The sequence below is a fragment of the Miniopterus natalensis genome, chromosome 8 (assembly GCF_054644295.1).
Source record: "Miniopterus natalensis isolate mMinNat1 chromosome 8, mMinNat1.hap1, whole genome shotgun sequence".
Lineage (NCBI taxonomy): Eukaryota > Metazoa > Chordata > Mammalia > Chiroptera > Miniopteridae > Miniopterus > Miniopterus natalensis.
The window spans coordinates 64,251,015-64,277,172 of NC_142088.1; the positions used below are offsets into that span (position 1 = coordinate 64,251,015).

At 35.4% G+C, this 26,158-nt stretch overlaps 1 protein-coding gene across 1 annotated transcript in view; it reads left to right on the top strand.

The window, feature by feature from the left end:
• Positions 1–26,158, top strand: part of LRP1B (LDL receptor related protein 1B) — a 1,257,096-nt gene that overhangs the window by 951,986 nt on the left and 278,952 nt on the right. Inside the window, exons 41-42 of the mRNA XM_087819400.1 lie at positions 15,319–15,508; positions 17,808–18,012. Coding sequence (XP_087675526.1) covers positions 15,319–15,508; positions 17,808–18,012 — 395 coding nt within the window. The remainder of the gene's footprint in view (positions 1–15,318; positions 15,509–17,807; positions 18,013–26,158) is intronic.

A 26,158-nucleotide genomic window follows, 5' to 3' on the forward strand; every position in this document is an offset into this window, starting at 1 on the left:
GTACATAATACACATGAGCCACTAGTATAAACGGAGGGTAAAATTGTCGACTGTTTCATAAACCGTTGATGATGAAATTCTGGATCCTAAAAACTTTAATGTAGCTTGTTAAAATAATTTTCTGCCAAAAAAATGTTAAGATAATAATCAGTTAAGTAAAAATTGGCATTAATGCTATCTCTTAATAATGTATATACCTGTATCAAATGAACTGTCTTAGAAAATCAGCATACACCTTTTTTTTTTTTAATATATCTTTATTGATTTCAGAGAGAGGAAAGGAGAGGGAGAGAGAGAGATAGAAACATCAATGATGAGAGAGGGTCATTGATTGGCTGCCTCCTGCACGCCCCCAACTGGGGACCCAGCCCTCAACCCGGGCATGTGCCCTGACCGGGAATCGAACCCTGATCGCCTGGATCCTAGGTCGACGCTCGACCGCTGAGCCACGCCCGGCCGGGTAGCATACACATTTTGAAACCATGTCAAATCGGTTTTTGAATGGGCCATAATAATATGTCCTTAGATTTCACTTGTGCAGTCCCTGGTATTGATTCTTTGAACGCACTGATAGTTTAGAAACAGGATTTGGGGAATAAAGAATGACCTTTAAGGAATGAGTACTGTCAGACTAACAACTCTAGGTTGAACAAAGGAGATTATTTAAATCGACAGTGTTGGAGCATGAAACAGTCTTCTGTTAACATTTAAAATTAGATATATCGTGATTGATATCTTAAGTTCTACTTCAGTAACATATTTTTTTTAAGTTTCACATATTTTGTTTTTGGCCGTGCAAAGTCCGAATGGAGGCTGCTGATTCACCAGAACAGATTTTACTCCTTGATTCAAAGATACGGGCGGCTTCTAATCGTCTCTGCCATACCAAGTGGTTTCCAGGGGCATTGTGGCAGGGCAAGAGGCAGCACAGAGAACTTACCCTGCTGGTCTCTAGTTAAAAATGATGCACATCTCTTCCATTTATTACCTCTTTGCCAGAATTAACCACATTGACGAAGCCAATTAAGTTATAAGTAGCTCAGGAACAGTGAGGGCATGAATATATGCCATGCACAAGTGGCCGTGTTAGTATACGTAAGAAAAAATTTAAATGGGTGAACATATCATAAGACATGAGAAAAACAGAGTAACACATTATTATTATTTTTTTAAATCCTCTCCCAAGGATAGTTTTCCCATTGCTTGTTTGCTTTTCAGAGAGAGTGGAAGGTGGGAGAGAGACGGAGAGAGAAACATCGATATGAGAGATACATTGATGGGTTGCCTCTGCACGCTCCCCGACCTGGGCTGGGGATTGACCTGCATCTGAGCTACCTGCCCTTGACTGGAATCGAACCCAAGACCCTTCAGTACGCAGGCTGACACTCTAACCACTGGGTCAAACCAGCTAGAGCAAAAGTAACCATTTTCTTAAGCATTTCTGTCCCAAACCATTGTTTACATTGTTTCCCTCCAAAAGGGTTTATGTTTTAAGGATATCAGAGCATATTACTGACTTTTGATAATATGAAGTGAAAAAAATTGCCCAAGGAAATGTTTTTATTAGTACCATTATCATTTAATTTTGTGGTGAGTGATTTTAAAATAATAATATGGTTATTTTTAGTAAATTTCTTAGTAAAGAGGAAACTTAAAAATTAGATATCCTCCTATCCACCCCATTAAATTTTTCTACACTTAATTTAAAAATTAACTGTTGAGCATTTCATTTGGAAATGCAACAGACCTGAGACACACTTACTACTTATCGTCACTAGGTTCCAGAGATACAAAAATGACTACAACAATAGAGAACCTAGTTTTGTATTCTGGGTGGTCAACCTCAGTAAGACAGTGCTTGTGCAGATAACTCAGGGGTGTTTGAGGAGATTGCAACATGGCTGGGGAAATAGATATAAAACTAATTGTAATGGAGTTTAGTAAGGATGAAAATAGAAGTAAAGACAAAATACTATTGTATATGGAAAAATGGGAGGTATGAGAGAAGAGCTTAAAATGAGGAAGGCATTTTGAGAGGTATTTTTTTTTTATGAGAATATTTTTTTCAAGATAAGTGAAATTTCAGTGCTTGAAGGAGTGCAAGAAGGGCATTACAGTAAACCCTCAATTTTTCGGACTTCTATTTAACACACTGCCACCCAGGAACCTGACTTTGACCTGGAATCAGACTCAAGACCCGTTAGTCTGCCGGCCAACACTCTCACCACTGAGCCAAACTGTCCAGGGCATGTTTCAGTTTTTAATGTAGGGGAGGGCGGTGCATGAAATCATTGTGCTGAGCGTCTGTGGTTTTTGTAGATCAAGCTCGGTAGAGCATAGGGTTCGAGGGCCCGGGCTAGGAGAGCATCTTTGTCAGGCTTCATGATACCGGTACTGATAGTTGGAGTCCTGGGCCATCTTACATTCACTAAGTGTCCTGGGGAATGCTCAGAAATAGGAGGAGGGAATAGTAATAGAACTATGGAGAGAGGCAAGGCTGTTTATAACCATAAAAACTGAGTAAGGAGAGAATTATGGGAAGAAGAGAAAAAGAATGAGACATTTTGAAGAGTGGCATGTAAATCACGATGACACAGCTGAGATTTGTCAGGAAGAGCAAAAGGCCATTGTGCAGAAGTCAGCACCGTAGCTGCTTTTGACTGAACTCAGTTAAGAAGGCCCTTGTCCATTCTAGGACGGGAATCATAAGAGCCTCACAAGCTGCATGTGTGTGTTCTGTCCAATTACTTTTATGTGCCACATTTATTATTTAGCTAAACATGCACAATTGACAAATGAACAGGAAATACTTTTTCTCAAAGTTACTAATTTATCACCAGAGAATAGCTCATAAACTAGATATAATGGTGCATTACCCATGTGACACTTGTGCTATTTCTGGATTCCCAAAGCCTTCATTTCTGTGCCTCTCTCAAAACTGTTTTTGAACCTTTCTCACCTTTTCTTCTTCTGCATGAAAAATTTGTTGTAGGTGGCGGAAACAGCACCAGGGGCTGACCGGTGGATTCAGCAACCTTGGTACTTGAGTTCTGGCTAGGAAAGAGTTCAGACCCTAAACTCAAACTGTGAGAGAACATTTATTTATAAAATCACAGAGACGGAAGGCAAAGGAAGGGGCTTAGGATCTTGGGAGTGAGTAAGGTAACGGTAAAGAGCCTGGGAATTTGGAAGGTGGGGGAAAGGGGAAGGGAAGGGTGTGTTCCTGGGAAGTAGAGTGAGCTGGGTCCTCCATTATGAGGGTTTTAAGGGTGGAGATTTTAGGGGAGATCCAGGGGAAGATCTTAATAGAATATTTAGCAGCTTTCCAGATGTGTCCTTTCAGAGTTGTGGTCTCCATTGATTGATTGGTTGGTTGGCACCAGAGTGGGGGTGGGTGGTGGGGTGGGTGGTGGGGTGGGTGAGGTGGGGGGCATTATTCAATGCAGCTGGTCCTGAGGTCAGGCATGGGGTCATTTGTCTGGTCTTGCTGCCTTTTGGGCCTAGAGCTGAAATATAAGTGAAGCCTAGATGTTATCTCTAGGCAGGAAAGGTCAGGGGTTCAAAACCCCACTTGACCAGCAGCATACTAGGGAAGGAAAGGTCGCCCTGGGGGCAAGGTCTCACCCTATAATTGTTCTTTGCTTTCTCCTCTGTGGATATTCTGTACCTAGCCCATTGTCCTTGCTCTACTTAGATCTGTCTAACTGCTTACCGCAAAATGCCCACATTTTATGGCCCATTAAAAATAATAGAATGCAATAATACATAAAGCATTAATCACTAATAATGAGTTATCCTTTGGAGAGCATTATTTACAAAAAAAAGAAGTAGCCCAGCTGAGTGGCTCAGTTGGTTGAGCATAGTCCTGTGCACCAAACGGTTGCCAGTTTGATTCCTGGACAGGGCACATACCTGGGGTTTGGGTTCAGTCCCTGGTTGGGGCACGTACTGAAGGTAACCAATCAGTGTTTCTTTCTCTCCCTCTCTCTCTCTCTCTCTGTTCCTTCCTCTCTCTAAGCACGTCCTTGGGTAAGGATTTAAAAAAAGTATTTAATCAAAGAACACCTGGAGTCGGCCTTAAACCAAGGGAACGCATATTGAAGGGAACGCGTATTGAATAAAGACCTTGAGAAACTTTGTACACTTGAGTTTTAGTTTTGGACAAGGACTTTCCAGTTTCTCTCATACTAAGAAAGCATTATCTGTACAAGTGAACTGCTATTGAGATTGCTTTGCATTGTATGAAATGATTGAGGGAAATGATGGATCTTATCCAGACACCTGGAAATGTGCAGAGATACTTCGTTCTCAAGAATGTTCTGGTTCATGGCTTTTACCTGAATATTTACCTCACATTCTCACAAAGGAACAAATCTTAGATTCCAAGTCACTTTCTAATTATATTACAAAGAAAGACTGTACATACTAGGTCTCCTAGCTTTTTCCTGGAGGAGGAATGATGACATACCTGAGGGTTTTGATACCTTGAAATTCATGTTTTTCCTGGCAACCCTGAGCACACCAATCTTAGCTTAATCTTGGTCAAATTACTATTCATCTCCAGTTACTCCTGAAAGAATGACACAATTATAATTACCCATATGCTCAATATTTTTATCGCTTATATTTCTTTGCTTTCCCTTAGTGGTGATACATGACAGAAGGATTTGTTGAGACAGGTCTGGGTCCATTTAATTTTCAGCTTAGTCTAGGATGTAGGCTAAAACTCAGATCTTTAATGTTTTTAAACCTGAAGCACACACACAATGAAAGAGGTTAAGAAAAAAAAAAACAAAACACTGTTAGTTTAAATTGTGTCAATCTGTTTCAGTGCTCCCTTAGGGCAAACTGTTCCTTTGTTCAGGGAAAACCAAGTAAATAGGCCAGTTTTGTTACTGTTACGCAATGTAAAGCAAGGACTCTGTTCTAACATGGAAATATTTGAGATACTCTCGTTTCAGGGAATTAAAACTGCTTTAGGGATGATAGTAAAAGCTTGCCTTTGTTAAAGATAAATTGCATGTCTGCAAAGAGTTACATTTGGGGGGAAAAGTGTTTTAGTAAGATAATGAAGACAAAAGAGAGAGTAGAGTTATTAGGGGGTGAGGGCCTCAAATTAAGGGACCCACTTTAAAAACACACACATGTTTTTATTGATTTCAGAGAGAGGAAGGGAAACGGGGAGAGATAGAAACATCAATAATAAAACAGTCACTGAGCAGCTGCCTCCTGCCCGCCCCCTGCTGGGGATCGAGCTGCAACCCGGGCCTGTGCCCTGACCGGGAATCGAACCTCGATCTCCGGATACTAGGTCGATGCTCAGCCGCTGAGCCAGGCCAGCCAAGCAGGATCTGTTACGGGGGAGACAACGAGGAGACCTCAGTTCTTGTCTTCTTGAGGGAAAGATTTTGATCAAGAGACAAAGTGTAAGAAAATAAAGCAAAGATTTATTGTCTGCAGCAAAAATATACCTAGGATGTTGAAACAAGGGAGGGGCACACAAGAGGTAACAGGAGAGCCTCGGCTGGGCTGCTTTGACTCACTGGGAAGTCAGACAGAGAGAAGGGTTCAGGTTGGGGGGCCTTGGAGACAGGTTCAGAGGGCAAGCCTGGGACGAGCAGCCGCTGCCCATTGCTCCCCTGGTTACAAGTCCCCTGGGGTCCCCTCGGAGGGGAGAAGGAAAGGGCACTGATGTGCTTCCCTGGGGGAGGGAGGAGTACACGCTGGGACAGTCATTGTCAGGGTTTTATAGGCTGGTGTTTAAACCCTGATCAACAGAATACTCCTCAGTAATAGAATATTCATCGGTGTGGCTGGCAAATGGCACTAATTGGATTTGTGTTATATGTCCTCCTGAATAGGGTCATTTAAGCTGTCTACCCTCTGGCTGGGGAAAGGAAATAATACAAATCATTTACTCTTTTTAATTTTTTTTTAAATTTAAATTTTATTTTTGTTCAAAACATTACAGATGTCCCTTTTTCTCCCCAGTGACCCTTTCCACCCCGCCCCATCCCCCTGCCCGGTCCCTCTCCCCACCATTGTCCGTGTCCTTGGGTTGTGCATATCTGCATATAAATTCTTTGGTTACTCTCTCCCTCCACCCTCCCGCCCTCCTCCATCACAAACCATTTACTCTTAAGTGTCCTTGGTTTAAGGAAGATAGGATTTACTAGGTGGCTGCAAACTGCTGTTTAACAGTCTGTCTCAGTTTCCCCATTCTGCTTGTCTTGGGGTTTTCCTACTTTCACTGTTATAACAGATCCACCTTCTTAAAAGGTGTCTTCATTTCCATTCTTTATCTACTAGAAGAGTCAAATTCAGGCCGTTAAGAGTCATGCGATTTTTTAGATGTGTTCATTCATGAGAACTGGCATCATTAGTAGAGACTTAGATTGGTATCTTTTTTCCATTAAATATCTAATCCGTTGCTTTTGTACATAATAAAACTATGAATTTTTTTTTACTTATGTAGTTATTGCCTGCCATCTTACTGAAGCCTTAATAGTTTTCAGTGGATTCTCCATGTTTTCCAGGTGTTTAATTACTTTTTTTTTCAGTAAAGTTGCTCCTTGTTTAAATTTTTAGACTATAATTTAATTTGTTTAGTTTTCAGTAAATTAGATTGGTGAAAAAAACATGTTGAGCTCTTTAACAGTTCCAACATTTAAGACCATAAAGATACAGAGCAAAGTGTACAGGTAAAAGTTACTGCTGTGGTTTAGAGTTGTCACTCTAAATATTTGGCAGTGTATACTTGACCTTCCTTCATCTGAATGGATATCAGATTATTCAGATCATACCCTGGCCCCATACCCTCTACTGTATATTCTGGTATGTGATTTGTTAATGTCCTTAAATAATCTAAGGAAATAAAATTGAAAACCTATATCTGAAAGTTGTTTTATTTTATTTATTTTATTTTTAATCTTCACTCGAGGATATGCTTATTGATTTTAGAGAGAGGGGGAGGGGGAGAGAGAGACAGAGAGAGAGAAACATTAATGTGAGAGAGAACATCAGTTGGTTGTGTATCCTATGTGCTATGGCCAGGAATCAAACCCTAGACCTAGGTATGTGCCCTGACTGGGAATCAAACCCTCAGCCTTTTGATGTACAGGACAATGCTCCAACCAATTTAACCACAACAGCCAGGACCTAAAAATTATTTTAGATAACCATCTTATTTTTTTATTAATGTCAAAAAAATGACTCTAAGTCTTCAAGTCAGAGAGGTGGTGTCTAATTTATGGGAAACAATGTACCTTGAAATGTATTGCAATCCATTCACCGGTTAAGTAGTTATAGTTAGAAAAGGGAAAATAGAGATCCATTTAATCATTTCTAAAGCATTTTGCTAAGGTAGACTCAAGAGAAGATAATAGATATTTAAATTTCCTCCAATATCTCTATAGGCTACTAATTAAACCATTTCCAAATACCTTAAAATATTTTTATACATATATGTTCCCCCCAAAATGTATACACACTTTAACAGCTCATAACTCACATAATTTTCACTCTTTTTCAGGTTTAACTGATTTGAAATAATCCGTGAAGCCAGATTAAGCTTTGAAAAAAGAAAATTTATCCTAAAGTACCATAAGACTTTTTTTTTTTTTTAATGGGGAATACATAAAACATAAGGTTTACAGTAGAAAACCAACATTATATAAATTGAGGGCACACAAATACCCAACAAAATGATTCTTGATGTTTGTGATTCCATTGCTTCACATTATCAGCAGTGCCTGGACCACAACAGTCATCAGTTTTAAAACAAGCATTGAAAAAAAAATTCATTTCTGTAGATTTTTTAAATTTTGAAAATGAACTCTGTGTTAATAAACACAGACTTTATAATCATTCAAAAGGTACATACATTTTTGGGGACACCCTGTGTATATACACACACATACACACACACACACACACACACACACACACACCCAGAAAGTCTCTTTTGGACTCACAACAAATAACCCTGTTACTAAACTTGTAATAAAAATATCCATATTTACCAAATTAGAACTAAATTTTCCAATTTATTGATGTCTATGTTCACATTATTTTATGTTTCCTTTAAGACAGCTCCCGGTCTCCTTTAATAATTTACATAACATATAATCTATGGATTTAAAGTGCACAGTTCAATGTTTTTTTGGTAAATTTAGTTGTATCATTACCATCAATTAGAGAATATTTTCATTACTACTCCACCCCCTCAAAAAAGCCCCATACCAATTAGTAGCCACTTCTTATTTTTCCCCATGCTCCCTAACCACTGAGAACCACCAATCTACTTTCTGTCTTTAAAGATTTCCCTATTATGAACATTTCATGTAAAGGGAATTATAGATTAAGTCGTCTTATGTGACTGGCTCCTTCACCAAGTATAATAGTTTCAAGATTCATCCATATTTTAGCCTACATCAGAGCTTCCTTCTTTTTTACTGCTGGATGATGTTCCATTATGCAGATGTGCAGTGCCAACTTTTATTCAACTCTCATCAGTTGATTGACATTTGGGCCATTTCTGCTTTTAGCTATTATGAGTAAAGCTGCAATGCACATTTGTGTACATTTGGATATATAATTGTATTCTCTTGGGTATAGACCTAGCAGTGGCATTGCTAGGTCATATGGTAATTATATGTTTGACATTTTGAAAATCTGTCCACCTCGTCTCCAAAGCAGCTGAGTCATTTTACATTTCTACCAGCAATGTATGAGGGTTCTAATTTCTCCATATCTTTTTCAAAATTTGTTATTATCATTTTTTTATTAAAGTCATTATATTGGGTGTGAAGTATGATTGCAATTTGCATTTCTCTGATAGCGAATAATATTGAGCATTTTTCATGCTCTTATCAGGCATTTGTATACCTCATTGGAGAAATAACTTCAATTCTTTTTTTTTTTTTTTTTTTAATATATCTTTATTGATTTCAGAGAGAGGAAAGGAGAGGGAGAGAGAGATATAGAAACATCAGTGATGAGAGAGTCATTGATCAAGCCACAACCCGGGCATGTGACCTGACCGGGAATCGGACCCCGATGGCCTGGATCCTAGGTCGACGCTCAACCGCTGAGCCACGCCCGGCCGGGCATAACTTCAATTCTTATGCTCACTTTTTCCTTGGGTTATGTGTTACTTTACTGTTGAGTTGTGAGAGCTATATATATTCTAGATCCAAGCCCATTACCACATTAATGATTTAGAAATATTTTCTCCCATTCTGTGGATTAGCTTTTTACTTTCTTGGTGGTGTCTTTTGAATCACAAAAGTTTTTAATTTCTATGAAGTGCAACTTATTATTTATTGTTATTTTGCTTTTGGTGTCATGATGAAGAAGGCTGTGCCTAACCCAAGTTTACGAAGATTTAGTCTTGTATTTTATTCTAAGAGTTTCATAATTTGCCTTCGACATTGAGGTCTAAATATGCATTTTGAGTGTGTGTGTGTTTATCATATGAGGAAAGGACCCAGTATTATTCTTTAGCATGTGAGTATATAATTGTTGCAAACCATTTGTTGAGAAGATTAATATTCCCCATGGAATTTTTCTTGTACTCTTGTCAAAAATCAACTCACCATAAACATATGGTTTATTTCTGGACTATCATTTCTCTTCCACTTGATCTATATGTCTGTCCTTATTATATTACCTCACTGTCTTGATTGCTGTAATTTTGTAGTAAGTTTAGTATCAAGAAATGTGAGTCTAACTTCTCTCCGCCAATACTGTTTCAGCTATTTTTGCTCTCTTTCATTTCCATATGCATTTTGAGGTTAGTTATCAATTTCTGGGAAAAAGCCAGCTGGGATTTTGGTAGTGATTATATTGAATATATATTACCTATTTGGAAACTATTGCTGTCTTAGCAATAGTAAGCCTTTCAATTCATGAACATGGGTTATCTTTCTATTTTTAAATCTTTAATTTGTTAATGATATTGTTTTCAGTGTACAGATTACATTTTTTCTTAAAATATTTCTAATTTTATTTCCCTGCTTTGTATTTTTAATTCTTTTAAATGCTATTATAAATGGAATTGTCTTCTGAATTTTATTTTTGTTCATTGAAATGAACAAAATACAACTGAATTTTGTATGTTGCTTCTCTACCTTGCAATCTAGCTGGAGTTTTTATAATTCTAATAGTTTTATTGTGAATTACTTAATATTTTGTATATATAAGGACATGTCATCTGCCAGTAGAGATTGTTTTACTTTTTGCAAGGTGGATGATTTTTTTTCTTTCTTTCTTTCTTTCTTTCTTTCTTTCTTTCTTTCTTTCTTTCTTTCTTTCTTTCTTTCTTTCTTTCTTTCTTTCTTTCTTTCTTTCTTTCTTTCTTCTTTCTTCCTTCCTTCCTTTCTTTCTTTCTTTCTTTCTTTCTTTCTTTCTTTCTTTCTTTCTTTCTTTCTTTCTTTCTTTCTTTCTTTCTTTCTTTCTTTCTTTCTTCCTTTCTTTCTTCTTTTCTTTCTTCCTTTCTTTTCTTCCTTTCTTTCTTCCTTTCTTTCTTTCTTTCTTTCTTTCTTTCTTTCTTTCTTTCTTTCTTTCTTTCTTTCTTTCTTTCTTTCTTTCTTTCTTTCTTTCTTTCTTCTTTTTCTTCTTTTTTCTTTTTTTCCCAATTTTCCTGACTAAATCTTCAATACAATGTTGTATAGAAGGGTACTAGTAGGCATTCTTGTCTTGTTCCTGGTTATAGGAGAATCTCTCATTTATTCACCACTAAGTGTGATATAAGCCATGGGTTTTTCATAGATTCCTTTATCAATTTGGGCAAATTGCCTTCTATTTCTAGTTTGTTGAGATTTTTATGACGAATTTGGGCATAAGAAAGGTTTATATATCAAATAAACTTTTAATTCAACCATGTAAAGTATAGGCTCATTGCAATGGGGGTGACTGAACACAAGAAGAGCTGTAGATTATCTGACCCTAGAAAGAAAGTTACAAGAAGATTTTTAGAGGAAGGTAGAATTTAGGCAAAATTTAAGTAATGTTTTATTAGGCTTAAAGTTAAGCATAGCCATGTGTACTCTGTGTAGACTTTCAACATTGGGTCTAGACTTTGGAATGGACCCAGAATCCCATTTCTCTAGAAACTACAAAGTTAAGACAGATGTGGAATGTTGCATCCAGAAACTTTTTATTTTAAGCTCTGTACTGATCATCAAACAGGAAGCTTTCTTCTACTTCTTGGCTTTAGAAAAGAAGCCAGTGAGTAGGGATCAGTACACTTTCAACAAGGGAGGCCATTGTGATGCTTTACAGTTGTAGCATATCCTTGAGTTAAATATTATTTCCTGTTAACTTTGCAGTAGGATTTATATGTGACTGTTTTTCCAACCAATTGAATGTCAATGTTTTGTGCATGTGGCTCCCTCCGAAGCCCATCCTTCACTGCCCCTTCCATTCCATAAACTCTTATCCTGCCTTTAGAACACCACACAGGCAGGAAGGAGCTGGTGCTCCTGCTTCGCGCTAAGAGCTCTGCTGAGTAGCCGTCCGAGTAGTGGTCAGTGTCAATGTGCAGACCAGTAGGATCAATTTGTCCACCCTTGGCTGTGAAAACTAGAATTCAGCAAATTAGGTTTAGCAGTGGTTTTGAGTTATTAGCCTGCCTCGTATCATTTGATGATCTGACTTCTTTTCACTTCTATCAAAGCGCATTAGTACCTCATCCATGCTTAGCCAAACCCAATTACCTGATTAAAGTGGGGTGGCTGGGAGGGAAGGGGCCTCTTTTACTTTGAAAGTGTATGAAGCGAGAAGGTGGTATTTTTACTGTGATCCATTGCACATATGCAGCTGCTGAATTAGCACTGTTAGAGGGGTTTTTAAATTATGTCTATTCTATATCCTTGAGTTCCAATAATGTTTAACTCTGTATTGATTTAGTCTGTTCAATATTTTAGGACTGGTTGACCAGATAGTTAGGTATTTTACTTTATTTTCAAACTACATGACTATCTGCCAGAAATAGCAATACAAAGTTCTTACTGTACTCGTTCAACAGATTCAGGGACCTTAATGTTCACGGGCACACACACATGTCACTTGACCAAACATTATATTAAATCACCACAAAATGGATATAGCTATCCTACGTTATCTCAAGTAAAATATTTTTTATGATTTTTAAAATTTGATATAGGTTTTTAATTGGTGATTTGTTAATGACAAATACAATGATAAGGAATAAGATATTTTTTTGAGAAAGAAGTATGTTACAGAAATATTTTTAAATGTAGTGCCAGAAAAAAAATAAATAAATAAATAAAATAAATGTAGTGCCAGATTATGATTATGCTGTCAGGCTGTCGTCTATTGCAAAAATAAAATAAAATAAATTGTACCTGGACAGTGGGGTGTATTCTGTACTCGAGTAACCCTGGAACTATGTCAACCATAGAAAAGGACCATCTGCTTCATCTCAATACTGATACCGAGTGGTTTCTTCCTGATTTGTAGGAAAAAGTTGCCATGAAGAACATCTGTCAAAGTCAGTTCAAGAGAAAGATACAGAGTGAGGATGGATTAATGATTCTGATTTGCTTGGATTTTTTTAAAAGCTCTGCTGTTTCTCATTCTATCTGTGAATTATGAAGGACTGTAATGCTGCTTATACTACTAATACAGTTCATCATTTCTTAAGTGATTTGATAATGCAAAAAAACCCGTGGAATGGATGATTTATTTTTTAATAACTGAAACACCTTTGGCCATTGCCAACCTCCAACCTACTCACCTCAAATAAGAACACATTATGATTCAGACAAAAAGAGCTTAAAAGGTTTTTTTTTTTATGATTGTATAATTTTTTTTTTTATAATCTCTGGCTTAAGTTTCCAGTCTAATCACCCACATTATTTATTATAAACTGTTTTGTTGATTGTATGAGAGGAGACTGCTCATGGTAAATTAATGGTTATATAATTCACCCAGAGTCAGACAATTTAAAACTAATGAATCATTTGTTTGGGTCCAGCTTGGTGTAGATCGAGAATAGTCCCAGGTGCTGTAAACCCATCTCTGTATGGTGGTATAAAGAATATAAGCTCTGGAATGAGATGAATCTGCATTAGAAATGTTGCTTTAACACTATCAGTTCTGTGACCATAGGTTTCAGTTTCCTTCTTAGGAAAAGAGGAAAATAAAACCACCTTCACAGAATAGATAAAGTAAAGTGATGCATGCAAAGCAATGAACACAGTTTCTAGCAGAAAGACAAGGCTCAATAAATGGTTGTTATTAATTTTTATTAGTGGATTTTTTTCTATTGAGTGTAGAAAAAAGGGAATAATGACAACAATTTAGTCTCATTAAATAAATTTAGTTCAAATGGCTTTAATATTGTTTTTCTTTTCCACTAAATTCTGTCGAACACCAAACTAAATATTTACCCATTTTAAACCTGAGAACAAACCTTTTCATCTACCTGTTTTCAGAAGAGCTGAATTGTTAGGTTCCTTGAGAGAAAAACAACAGAGCCTCTGCCTGTTAAATGTTAATTTCTTAGTAAAACTGCAAAGCTATACACATTTTTTCCTCAAATTTAACATGCTAAGAGTAATAAATCTGAGGGAAACAGATAACATGAAGGAAAAAGTATAATAATTTGTTTATAATTAAACATGTACTCAAGCACCTTTACAGAAAATAAAATAGCTACCCTGTGTTGTCTTAGAGATTAGGAACACAATTTTAAGAAATAATTACTCTTGCTTTTCACATTGTCATTTTTATGTATTCGAATCTATGTACTACCATTTATCTTTCTCCAACAACTTTTAAAGCATGCCTTAGCCGACAACTAATTTCATTTCCTTTCTTTTGTAAATTTTTAAAAAAATATTTTTATTGATTTCGGAGAGAGGAAGAGAGAGGGAGAGAGAGATAGAAACATCAATGATGACAGAATCATCAATCAGCTGCCTCCTGCATGCCCCCCACTGGGGATGGAGCCTGCAACCCTGACATGTGCCCTAACCGGGAATTGAACCGCCACCTCCAGGTTCATAGGTTGACGCTGAACCACTGAGCCAAGCCAGCCAGGCTAATTTCATTCTCTTTTGTTTTTATATCATATTATTTGGATAGAATCAAAGAACTTCCTGCATTAATTTATTAAAACATTCTCTATCACTGTCTGATAGTTGCAAAGGTGCAGTTAGATTTCGGCTTCTTAATACTATTGCAATTTTTGATATGTCTGCTTTTTCTTGACATCTCCAGGGATAAGATCAAGAGGAAACTCATTATGATTAAAACTGAATGGTGTCTCTGCCATATGATTTTCAAAAGTGTCTCTAAATTGTTGCAACTGGATATTTTTTGAAAATTAATATTTAACATACAAAAATAGAAGGCAGCTACCATTTTCCTAAATAAATGGCAATTATTTAACTGATTTTTTTAATGAGAAGGTTCAGGTTTTTTTAAATTAAATTAATTAATTAATTAATTTATTTATTTATTTATTAATGTTTCTTTATCTTTATTGTTGAGACCATTTACAGATGTCCCTGTTTTAACCCCACTGATCCCCTCTACCCCACATCCACCCCACCCCCAGGCCTTCCCCAGACCAGTGTCTGTGTCCATGGGCTATGCCCATAAACATAGAAGTTCCCTGATTAATCTTTCCCCACCCACACCCTCCTCCTTGCCTTCCCTCTGAGATTCCTCAGTTTGTTTCAAGCTTCTATATTATTGAATCCACTTTGTTCATCAGTTTATTTTGTTTATTGTATTCCACATATAAGTGAGATCATGTGGTACTTTTCTTTCTCTGACTGGATTATTTCTCTTAGCATAATACTCTCCAGTTCCCTCCATGCTGCGCCAAAGGCCAAAAGGTCCTTCCTCTTCACAGCCGCATAGTATTCCATGGTGTAAATGTGCCACAGCTTTTTATCCACTCATCTACTGATGGGCACTTGGGCTGTTTCCAAATCTTAGCTATTATAAATTGTGCTGCTATAAACATAGGGGTGCATAAGTTCTTTGCGATTGGTGTTTGGGGTTCCTTAGGATATATTCCCAGAAAAACTGAATGAGAAGATTCAGTTTTTAATGACATGTTTTTACAAAAACTATTCCCATGAGCAGTTCACAGCTCAGTTTTGCTGTGTGTAACCAGCTATCAATATAACTATCACATTATTGTATTTTTATTTTGAAGAGGTTGTGAAAAACTTATTAATACAACAGCATATAGATAAACATATATATTTAAATTTTTTTTTTCTGTCCAGAAGCCAAGTCTTTTGTAGATAAAAATGTAAATATTCTTCCTTCCATCAGATGTGGGTTCTGTCGAAGGACTTGCCTATCACAGAGCCTGGGACACACTGTACTGGACCAGCTCCACTACCTCATCCATCACCAGACACACAGTGGACCAGACTCGGCCTGGAGCGTTTGACCGGGAAGCTGTCATAACCATGTCAGAGGATGACCATCCACATGTGCTAGCCCTGGATGAATGCCAAAAGTAAAAAGCAGTGCATTTTTATTTCTTTATTATAAGTATAAGTCAAAGACTATCAAAGTTAGATTAAGTTTTAAATAAATTAACTTAAAAAATAAAGATTTCCTTTGAAATTCTCTTTTTAGAATTCACAAAACTAATTTTTATAGAAACAGTGTAAATGTGAATAATGAAAATCTGGGCTCTTTGAATGCCAAGTATCACCTCCATGAAAAATCCAGTCAAGCAAATTTAAGTAATCACAGGGAAACTAGAGACAATATTGTGCTGGAAATGGCATATGAAGAAGACATTAGGTCATAGCTGATTGAAATTATAAATTTGAAAAGACTATTAACATGAATTCAAAACTAAAAGGTATTTCTGTAATTTAACTTACTAATTTTAACATCTGGGGATCATTCTAATTAAAATACTGAGAAAACAAAAAACAACAAATCTTGTGTGCAGCTATATTTTCAACATTTGATACTAGACAACAGTTTAAGTAGTCCACATATGTTTAATGATATAATGTGCAGACATTTATAATAATTCTTAAAAGAATTCATAGCAAGAGAAAATTATCAGGCTATAATATAGAACAAATATAAAACAAGACAAATCAGAAAAAAAGCCATGGTGTTTTTGGATGCCATATAAAAATAATTATATGAAAACTGAAGAACAAAGCTCATGTTAAGTAGAAAAAAATATATCTATGAGATTGCATTCTCATACAATATGGTAAGATATTTGTTAACTACTAGAAAATCCTTCAAACTGAAGTGAAACAAGTGAACAAAGATCAGACCAACCTGGCTTTCTCACTGAACAGAAGTAGAAGAGCTCTTTTCAGGTGTGGTGAAGAAAAATCAAAGAATAAAAACCAGTGACATTAAACACTGTCCCTGACTACTTGAGAGAAGAAAGAGCTACATAAATTACTCAGTGTGAGAGTCACTAAAGCTGGACACTCTTATAGAGCTAGAAGTAAGTTTAGCCTTAATTCACTTAGTCAGGTACCTTCATCTTGTAAATAAAGACTCTGGAGGTTAGAAGATGAATGTTGAGAGAAGGTTGACTTCTCACAGCTCTGGTGATTTAGTTCAGATGGACACAGGCTTTCAGATGCCTGGACTACAATGCTGCATTGCCTCTAAATGATTATACATAGAAATGTTACATGCAGTCTTGCTATAAATGTGAAATATTATTTCAAATAATTTTTCTTTGTCAGTATTTATTCAGAATATTTTTTCAAATATTTAAAGCAGCCTTCCTGTCAGCCTCCCTCCCTTCCTCCTACTTTCTCTTCTTTATTTCTTTTTCCCTTCCTCCTCTCTCCCTTCCTCCTCCCTTCCTTCCTTCCTTCCTTCCTTCCTTCCTTCCTTCCTTCCTTCCTTCCTTCCTTCCTTCCTTCCTTCCTTCCTTCCTTCCTTCCTTCCTTCCCTTTCCTTCCTCTTCCATTCTGAGCAGTAGCACTTGATCTTCTAATAAATCTCAGGTACAGCCCTAAAAAAAGCAAAAGAAAAACTGTTTCAGTAAAAATAGGGCTTGTAGATTGGAGCCCTGCAGCCTCTCCACTCTTCCAGTGACCTCTAAGGGCTGCCGTGTAATCCTAGGACGTCCTTAAGGAATAGTTGGACAAACACTGATTTAAAGTATTCTATAAAATCTTTAAGTAACAAATGTTATGTTTAAGGGTTAAGATTAACCCCTGGAATTCCAGAAACAACATTGTAATTTATAGAAAAATCACACTGAGAAAGAGAAGGGAAACAATTACATAATAAAGAAATATAGGAGTTTAGTAATTTTATTTTTCTGAAACATATAAAAGGACGATGCAGAATTTAAAAAGCAAACCTGGAAGGAGAGGGTGATTTTGATTTTCACCAGTTGAAGACAAGAAATAGGGTAAGAACAATGTCTAAATGGTCATATTAAACCTGCTGAATATTACATTAATAAGTCAGAGTATTTTGCAGCTCATAGAAAATTTAAGACAACTGTTTTGAACCTGATTATAATAAATCCTGACTATGCATCAAACTCAGTTTAATCAAATTACTATTTGAGAGAATGCACAAGAAATTGTTTTTCAGGAAGAGTTTCCAGCTCTTATTTTTAAAAATGAAAAACATATACATGTAAATATAATATTCACATCGCCCGTTAATACCTAGACTTCCTTACGGATCCTAGCACATAAGAAATAATTTTGCTTCTTTTTAAATAGTTCGACATTGCTGTGTTTCTATTAATGATTTTATTGTTAATGAAAATTTTCTTTTATTTTTACAATTTTTATTTTAACTAGTTTAATGTTTTGGACCAACTGGAACGAACAGCATCCAAGTATCATGAGATCTACCCTGACTGGGAAAAATGCTCAAGTGGTGGTCAGTACAGACATACTCACTCCCAATGGACTCACCATTGACCACCGTGCAGAAAAACTGTATTTCTCAGATGGCAGCCTAGGAAAAATTGAAAGATGTGAATATGATGGATCCCAGAGACATGTAAGTTGAGAATTTCTTGATTATAAATGTAAACATGATACATTTGAAAACTATATGCTTTATTCTTGCCTATAATATGCATATGAAAGAATTTCAACCTAGGTTAATTGTTTGAATCAATCCAATTAAATAATACATTCAGTGAGAAATAAAACTGTGGATAATGTTTTGAAAACTTTCTTCAAGTGCATTTGCTGCCATAGAGACAGTTTGACTCATACGAACTTTATGCTGGAGAAACAATAACTGACTGAATTGTTAATTAATGGAATTGTTAGAGTGATTTGCATAAGCTTCATTGTTATTTATATATTTTTTGAAATGTGAAATGAAGTTGATTAGTTACCCTAGGCTAAAAGAATATTAGAAAAGAATGAAATGATCTTCTGTCTGCGTTTGGGTCCTTAAAGCAACCTATGCTTTGAAAAGAGAAAAATGGGATTCTTTCATAGTCAGTCCCATTCTCTGTCTCCTTTCTCTGGGTTCCAAAAGAAATGTTAGTGGAAGAGTCTCATGCTGCCCCTGAAGAACTCTTACAGCAGATATGTAGGGTCTGTAGAATGGTGAAAGTTCAGTGCCCTTCCCTTATCCTGTGAGGACAGCAGCCCTTAGCAACTGGGAAAACTCGAGAGTTGAGGAGAGTAAGACCTGGGTAGCTACAGCACTGGAGAAATCTACCCCAATGTCCCCACTCCAGTGCACGCCTGAAAGACAAAATGATGCCGAGGCTCTTCACTCCTCCACTCTATTTCTTTTTATTTTATTTTATTTTATTTTATTTTATTTTATTTTATTTTATTTTATTTTATTTTATTTTATTATTTTAATTTTATTTTATTTTTATTTTTTATTTTTATTTATTTATTTATTTATTTATTTATTTATTTATTTAATTTTTGTTTAAAATATTACACATGTCCCTTTTTCTCCCCAATGACCCATTCCACCTTGTCCCATCCCCTCCCCAGTCCCTCTCCCCACCATTGTCCGTGCCCTTGGGTTGTGCATATTCCACTGTATTTCTTGAAAGGCTAGATGGTAAATATTTGAAGCTTCATGGGCTGTATTTTCTCTATCACAACTACAGTGCCTTATAGTGCTAAAGCAGACATGGAGAATATATGGATAAATAGGCGTGGCAATTTTTCACAATATACAGTATATAAAGAAGCAGGTAACCAACCAATAGTCCATAGTCTCTTAATACATAATCGACACCTTTAAGCACACTGTTTAATTCAATTTAATATAGATCTATACATATATAAATATATATTATGTGTCTCGATAGGTCTATCTGGATAGATAATATATATCTATATCTATATATATATATACACACACATATTATATCATATAGGGAAATACATTTATCTTAGGGCAACTATCTAAATGTATATATACATACATATGTGTGTATATGTGTGTATATAGATAAATAGATTGTGTGTGTGTGCACGTGCGCGTGTGAGTTCTTGAAGGAGGAAGTGCATTCATTTACATTCTAGCACAGGGCCGCATTATTGTGGAGTGGCTACTGAGAGTAGTACTGACACAGGACAGCTGTAAACTTAAAGAACATTGAAATCATGGGCTCAGACCTGATGAGTTCAGTTTGTGCTAAATGCAAAAATTCTAATCAAATAATTCTATCTAAATTCTTGGTCTGTTTTTATTAATTAAAGACAGTGTGACTTTAGGCAAATTATTTAGTCTTTATAAATTTTAGTCTTCCAATATGCAGATTACCTAAATTTCAGCGTTATTATGAGGATGTAGTGTGAAAGTATGTGCCTCAGACTACAGTAAAGAGATTTTAAATGATGCTAGTGGATAATGCTTTTGAAAAGACAATTAGGTAAATCATTATACTGGGTGTGGTATTATTTTCTAGTATGTTCTCATAGAGGAAATGCTTCTATAACTCCTCATAACAACCCTATATCCACTTCAATTTAGTATCTGTATACTTGCTTTTCTCCTCTCCCCGATCTGTCCTTATATATGGCAATTATAGCTACTCTAAGTGGTCCAGTAATCAGATATCTCTAATATAAATTAAAGGATTTGTTTTGACATTAAAAAAATAAGACTAGTTAGAATTCTAACTCATTTTTCCATCCCTGTACAAAGCAGGATACTTCTGGCTGGATATGATATGTTAACAGTATTGTATTATATATTTGAATCTGCTAAGAGAGTATATTTTAAAATTTCTCACCAACTCCCAAAAAGCAAAAAACAAAAACAAACACAAAAACTCCTTGAGGTGCAGCATATATACACTTTGCAGTATATACGTTCCAAATCATTACGCTGTATACTTTAAACTTACAGTGTTATATGTCAATTATATTTTAATAAAGCTAGAAAAAATTTCTGTCCTGTAAAGATGCAAATGTCAAGCAAAGAACATTACTTTGAAGACTATGGTTTTATTCCCCGCTAGGACACTTACCAATTTTACTTCAAACTTAGAACTACATAACCCTTTTCCTCTACTTCCCCAATAAATCAGCTTTACCATCAAGAAAAAGAAATCTGGTTAGGCCCTAAAATTAGGAAATTATTTTTAAGCTTATTACATTCTTATGTGCCTCTATATTTCCCCATCTTTATCTTCATATGAATTCTAATTGAAAACAAAGGTAATATTATTGTTAATAAAATAAATAATGAATTTAATTTTTTTTTAACATTTTTGCAAAATTTTATTTAAGGACTTTATTCACAGTTTTAAAGACTCCGTGCACTATCCTTTTCATTTTTTAAGACTTCTAAGAGATACCAACCTACTAATCCTACCAGCGAACAGTCCCTGAATATGAATGGCGCTCTGGATATCGTGCTAAGCACTTTAGATTTCATTCTATTTTCATAGCATTCCTTTGTAGTAGGCATTTTTATGATGTTTTCCATGTTACTGATGAAGAAAGTGAGGCACAGAGTTTAGTTTAGTTTAGTTTAGGTTCCCAGGAGCACCGAAGCCTCACGCGTGGCAGGAGCAGGGCCCTGTCGCTGGTGGTCTCCTTGCGAGCCAGCCCTTTCCACGCTGTGCATCCTCGGAAGAGTTTTCATTTAGAAAAACAGAGCCAACTAAGCGCACAGGCGTGGCCACTTCTACAGGCCTTACGGCCAACAGTCAATTTGTTTTCTTTTATTCGCATTTCTTTAATATGTTACAATCCATATCCTTTTAATTTATAATTGAACATGAAATATGCCCAGCAGAATCTTAGCTTTCACTGATTTACTTAATGAGCTAAGTAGATTTGATCTTTTACAAAGTAGAACCCGCAGCTTGTGGGCATGATCACATTATTCTGCACGCATTACAAGACCCTTAGCGTCTGATGAGGGAGAAGACAGCATCTAGCTCTGAGTGGCACACCGCCCCTTTGTAACTGTATCTAAGAAACACACAGAACTTCTGCACACGCTTCTTCAAAGTGCACCTCACACATTCCTATTATGCTGAGACAGGTTAATCATTTCAAGGTAGACTCATCAAAGCTGTTTCAAAAGACAAAGATCAGCCCAGCTGGTGTGGCTCAGTGGTTGAGCATTGACCTAGGATCCAGGAGATCGGGGTTCGATTCCCAAGCAGGGCACATGCCCGGGTGCGGGCTCGATCCCCAGTCAGGGGCACGCAGGAGGCAGCTGATCAATGACTCTCTCATCACTGATGTTTCTCTCTCCCTCTTCCTTCCTCTCTCTGAAATCAGTAAAGATTATTTAAAAAAAAAAAATCAGCTTTTTACCCCACCATCATTGGAAGAACATTATTGCCTAAAACTATTTAATAGATATCCAATAGATGTTGGCATATCATAACACCTTTTCCATGGTCCATGTTACATAAGGATTTCTCTTTTGCTTTCAGTATTTCTTTCACCTTCATATTTTGCTCCCATTGTTTAGGTGATGCAATAGTGTGCAATTAGGAAAAAAATAAATATTTACGTATTATACATATTGGAAATTAATAATTCAATGTATGTAGTCTAATTTTATTAAAGATAGGATTACAAAATACTACAATCGGGAGTTGGAAGTTATTTAATCCTTTAAAATGATAATTTTAGTGGAATATTGAATGTAAGCTTTGTTTTGTGTATTAACTGCTTACATAAACATTACCAAGTTTGGTAAAGTCCCTATGCTCCAATCATCTGGCTTTTAATAAAGATATATCTAGATGGTTTGACTATAGAGACCTTAAGACTATAGAGACCTTAATACAGTGAAGATTTAAAGGTTGTGTAGTCTCTAGTAGCTTCTGTTTCTTTCTGTGTTTTGAAAACAAAAATCTGTACAGTTCTGCTCTAATCAAATAGATACATTTTTTAGTTAAGAAAGAAGCACATTGAATAGCTTGGAAATTCTTCTATTTTACTTGAAGACCTAGGATAAGAAAAGATGTGTTTTATAACTGTAAATAATATCTTGACAATAACACTGTTTTCATTTGTGCCTTCTCTTTCCTTTAATACCTGTGAGGTAGAACCATGTTGAGACTATTCAGCATTTTCCATTATTACACTCTACCTTAGTTTCCTAAAAATCATTATAATAAAGAAAATCAAAACTTCAGGTCAATGCAAAAAGATTTAATAGCTTATTTGCAAAATTGTCCCTTCTTCCACTCCCTTTCCAAACAAAGCAATAAAAGCCTCAAATAATATCCTTCTTCATAATCTTTTTCTTGCAAGACAGTGATTTCAATTCTGTGTAACAGATTCCATACTTGAAGCTGAATTGAGTGATGTTTTCCTTTGGTGTGGTAAGTGCAGGTCACCTGATCTCAATGAATACTGGCTTGCGGGTGTATTGTTTTTTTTGTTTTGTTTTTTTCTTGTCAAGGCTGTGAATACACCTTGGACCTCATACTGTTGAGGTCCAAGTTGAATCTAGACATTAGCACATTGAACTGATAACACTGTTCAATATAAGGTCCATTTATTAAAAAGCAGCCTGTGTAAAAATTTATGGTCTTGCAGAATAAGGACAGATTTAAGGATAATAGTAATCTGTTCTGACTATCACCTTTGAGTTCAAACAGAAGACATCTTTTCTGCCTCTCTGAACTCACAAGTCTACTAATTTTCACAAAATTATAGCACATTATTTGTGTTGAATAAGCTATTAATTATATTTATACCTAATAAAGGACATTTCCCCCCCTAACTTTTTGGACATATGATTTTTTAATCATAACTTGAATATTGTCATTTTTTATTTCACTGGCAGTACTTGATGAGGCAACTCGTTCTAGTTTAAAGCATTTTTTTTGAGACAAAATATATTTGTTTAATGAATTATGTTTTTAAAGCTCAATTCAGGCTTCTGAATAAACTGAAACAAATTAGCTGTTTTTTTTCACTCTCTCTCTGAGACAGTGCTTCAAATATTTGGTAAAAAATTATCTTTTTTTCAGGGTAGACAGAACCTGCTTTGATTGAGTTAATTTGCTATATACAGTACTTTTGTACAGAAAATATATAATGCAAGTATCCCATGAAATTAAGGAAATAATTTGGATCTGATTTTCCTATAAGTATCACATGGACTTAGGTGTAGAATTAACCTTTATAAAAAATCGGAAGTGTTCTCTATGTTTTTATTCCCTTTAGTAATGGTATAGTCCAAGAAAATTGCTCAGTTAGATGACCCTCTTTGGTGTAGATAGATTTGTCCATTTTAATATGAAATGCAAAGAAAGCACTAAAATAGCCGCCCCCCCCCCCATAGGTGAAGATATAACCCCTCTCTCTGTAGTACTAAGACTAAACTTCTCTTCAATCTTATGTTCTCTGACTTTATTATGTTTATTGAATAAATGTATGTCTATGGGTTCAAAGTTATCTCAGGTTTCTGTGATGGCTGTGCACAGTCTCCATTGTCAGACCATCAATTTCCACTAACACATATTCTCTGTGTTACCCAGTTTCCTATAGTTTGGTCATGATTTCACAACTAGAACATGTTATATTTGTTCCTGAATTCCATCTTTAATGTATCTGAATTTCTGAATACTTATTATACTTTCAGTTGACTAAGTAATCAATCATTTGTTTCTATAATCTGTCACTAAGATAATCATAGAATTTAGTTGACAGTGCAACTAAGAAGCTAGGTTATCTCTTATTACCTTTAGGAAAGATTAAAGATGCAATCTGATTTATGTTTAAAGATTTAAAAAGAATGTATTTCTCTTGGAAGAAAAAATACCATTTATTCTGAAAAAAATATTCTGGAAAAAAGACAAAATATTATAGAAATCTCAGAAACTCTAAAAACTTTTCTGTTATATGATAACTGTTGACAAGTGGACCACTTTTTCTAATGCCCTATTTAGGACTTTTTACTCCACATTTTTACCTTTTTAATTAACTTATATGTATGAAAGTATGACCAATATCAATTCTTAATTTGATTTGTGCCTGTCCAGTTGAATTGAAGGGTTGGAAATCAAAGAATGCTTTTTGGATCATATTTTTTCCCTAAATCCTCACAGAAGCTAAAAGCTCCTTATCTGAAAAATTCACATGTAGCCAGTTGAATCAATTCTAATTTTAAGTTGATCTTTCTGTTTGAGGCCCTTGTGTGTGTGTGTGTGTGTGTGTGTGTGTGTGTGTGTGTATTTCATATTATTCTCATTCCTCAGTCCTATTTTATTCACCTTGGGCAACCGTACAAAAGTACTTGCTATATATCCATTTGATTCACATATATATTTTCAAATAGGTAAGTGAAACAACATAATGAATTTTATTTTTACATTTTGCTGTGTGCTCTACAAGGACCTGTAGAAATGTGTAAAACAATGGGGTTAAATTTAAGAATAATATTTAGAAAGTAAAACATATAGTTATGAAAATTCTGTTAAAAATTTAAACACAATGAAATATAAGAAGAAATGTTAAACATTGTTCAACTTATAGTCAAAAAGTACTGTAATAATGGAATATAAAGGAGTAGTCAGGAAATAATTACAGAAAGGAACAGTTTGTTTGCATAGTTGTATATTATGAAACTTTTGATGAAATGGACACTGGTAGAGAACAATGACAGGAACAGAGAAATCAAATATCTTCAAGGGAGTTCACAGATTGGAAAGAAGCTAGACATCACAAAGATGAAATATTTGAGAGTGTATTTTTTTTAACGAATAGGAAGTGATTTATATTTGTTTACTGATAAAGTTTGGAGAGGTTCTTGTAAATATAGGCATTGTGAGCCCATAAACTCAGTACAATGCTATTGCTCTCCCGAAGTGTGTTTAAAGAGTTTGTCTTCATTTAAATATAGAGGAATTAAACTGTATTCAAGCACATCTTGAATCTATGGTTTAACCAGAGTTTGATAGGCTTAACTGCTGAATTACATCTTAAAGACTTTGACATGCTCATGTATATTATAAATCTTCTGAATGGAATACAAATAGTAGCTTTGCTCTTATCAGAAAACCATTTTTTAAAAATGTTGTGCCATGGGCTTTTAAGTGTAGAGATCCAAAAAATACTGATATGCTATTTACAAGTCACTTAGTTTATTATAGAAATAGTATAGAACCCATTACTAATCAGTAGATCAGGGAAATAGATCCTCTCAGGCATCAAAATAGAAAACAGAAAAAAATGTGTTTTTAAAAATATATTTTACCATTTCTATTTTACTTACTGTTAATTTATAGCTTAACAAATATATTCCTAAGCTTAATTTCTTCTGTTAAACTCAGTTTTGTTTTAATTTTCTATTTTATCTTAGAATGAGTTCATAATAAAATACAATTATATGCAATTTAAATTTGACCTCTCCTGATAAAAATATAATAAATGTCTGGATTTTTCTAATTTTAAATACTACATTAACTTGTGTGGTGGCCCTACCTAAAATTTTATTGAGGAAAGCATTCTTTGCTTAGAGTATTTGTTGAATACTCTTGAGTGATCTATGTATTAAGGGTGAAAAAAATAATTTAATTCCATTTTTATTTCTGTTCTGTATCTGTCATTTCTGTCCCAGTAGCCGAAACAATAACTAATGTTGACGGGGCTAAGACAACATGATTGTAGCCTTCCTGTCTGCAGTTACCCTGTGAGTGTTAATCATTTCTCAGAAGGAATCTGCAACCTGAGTGATG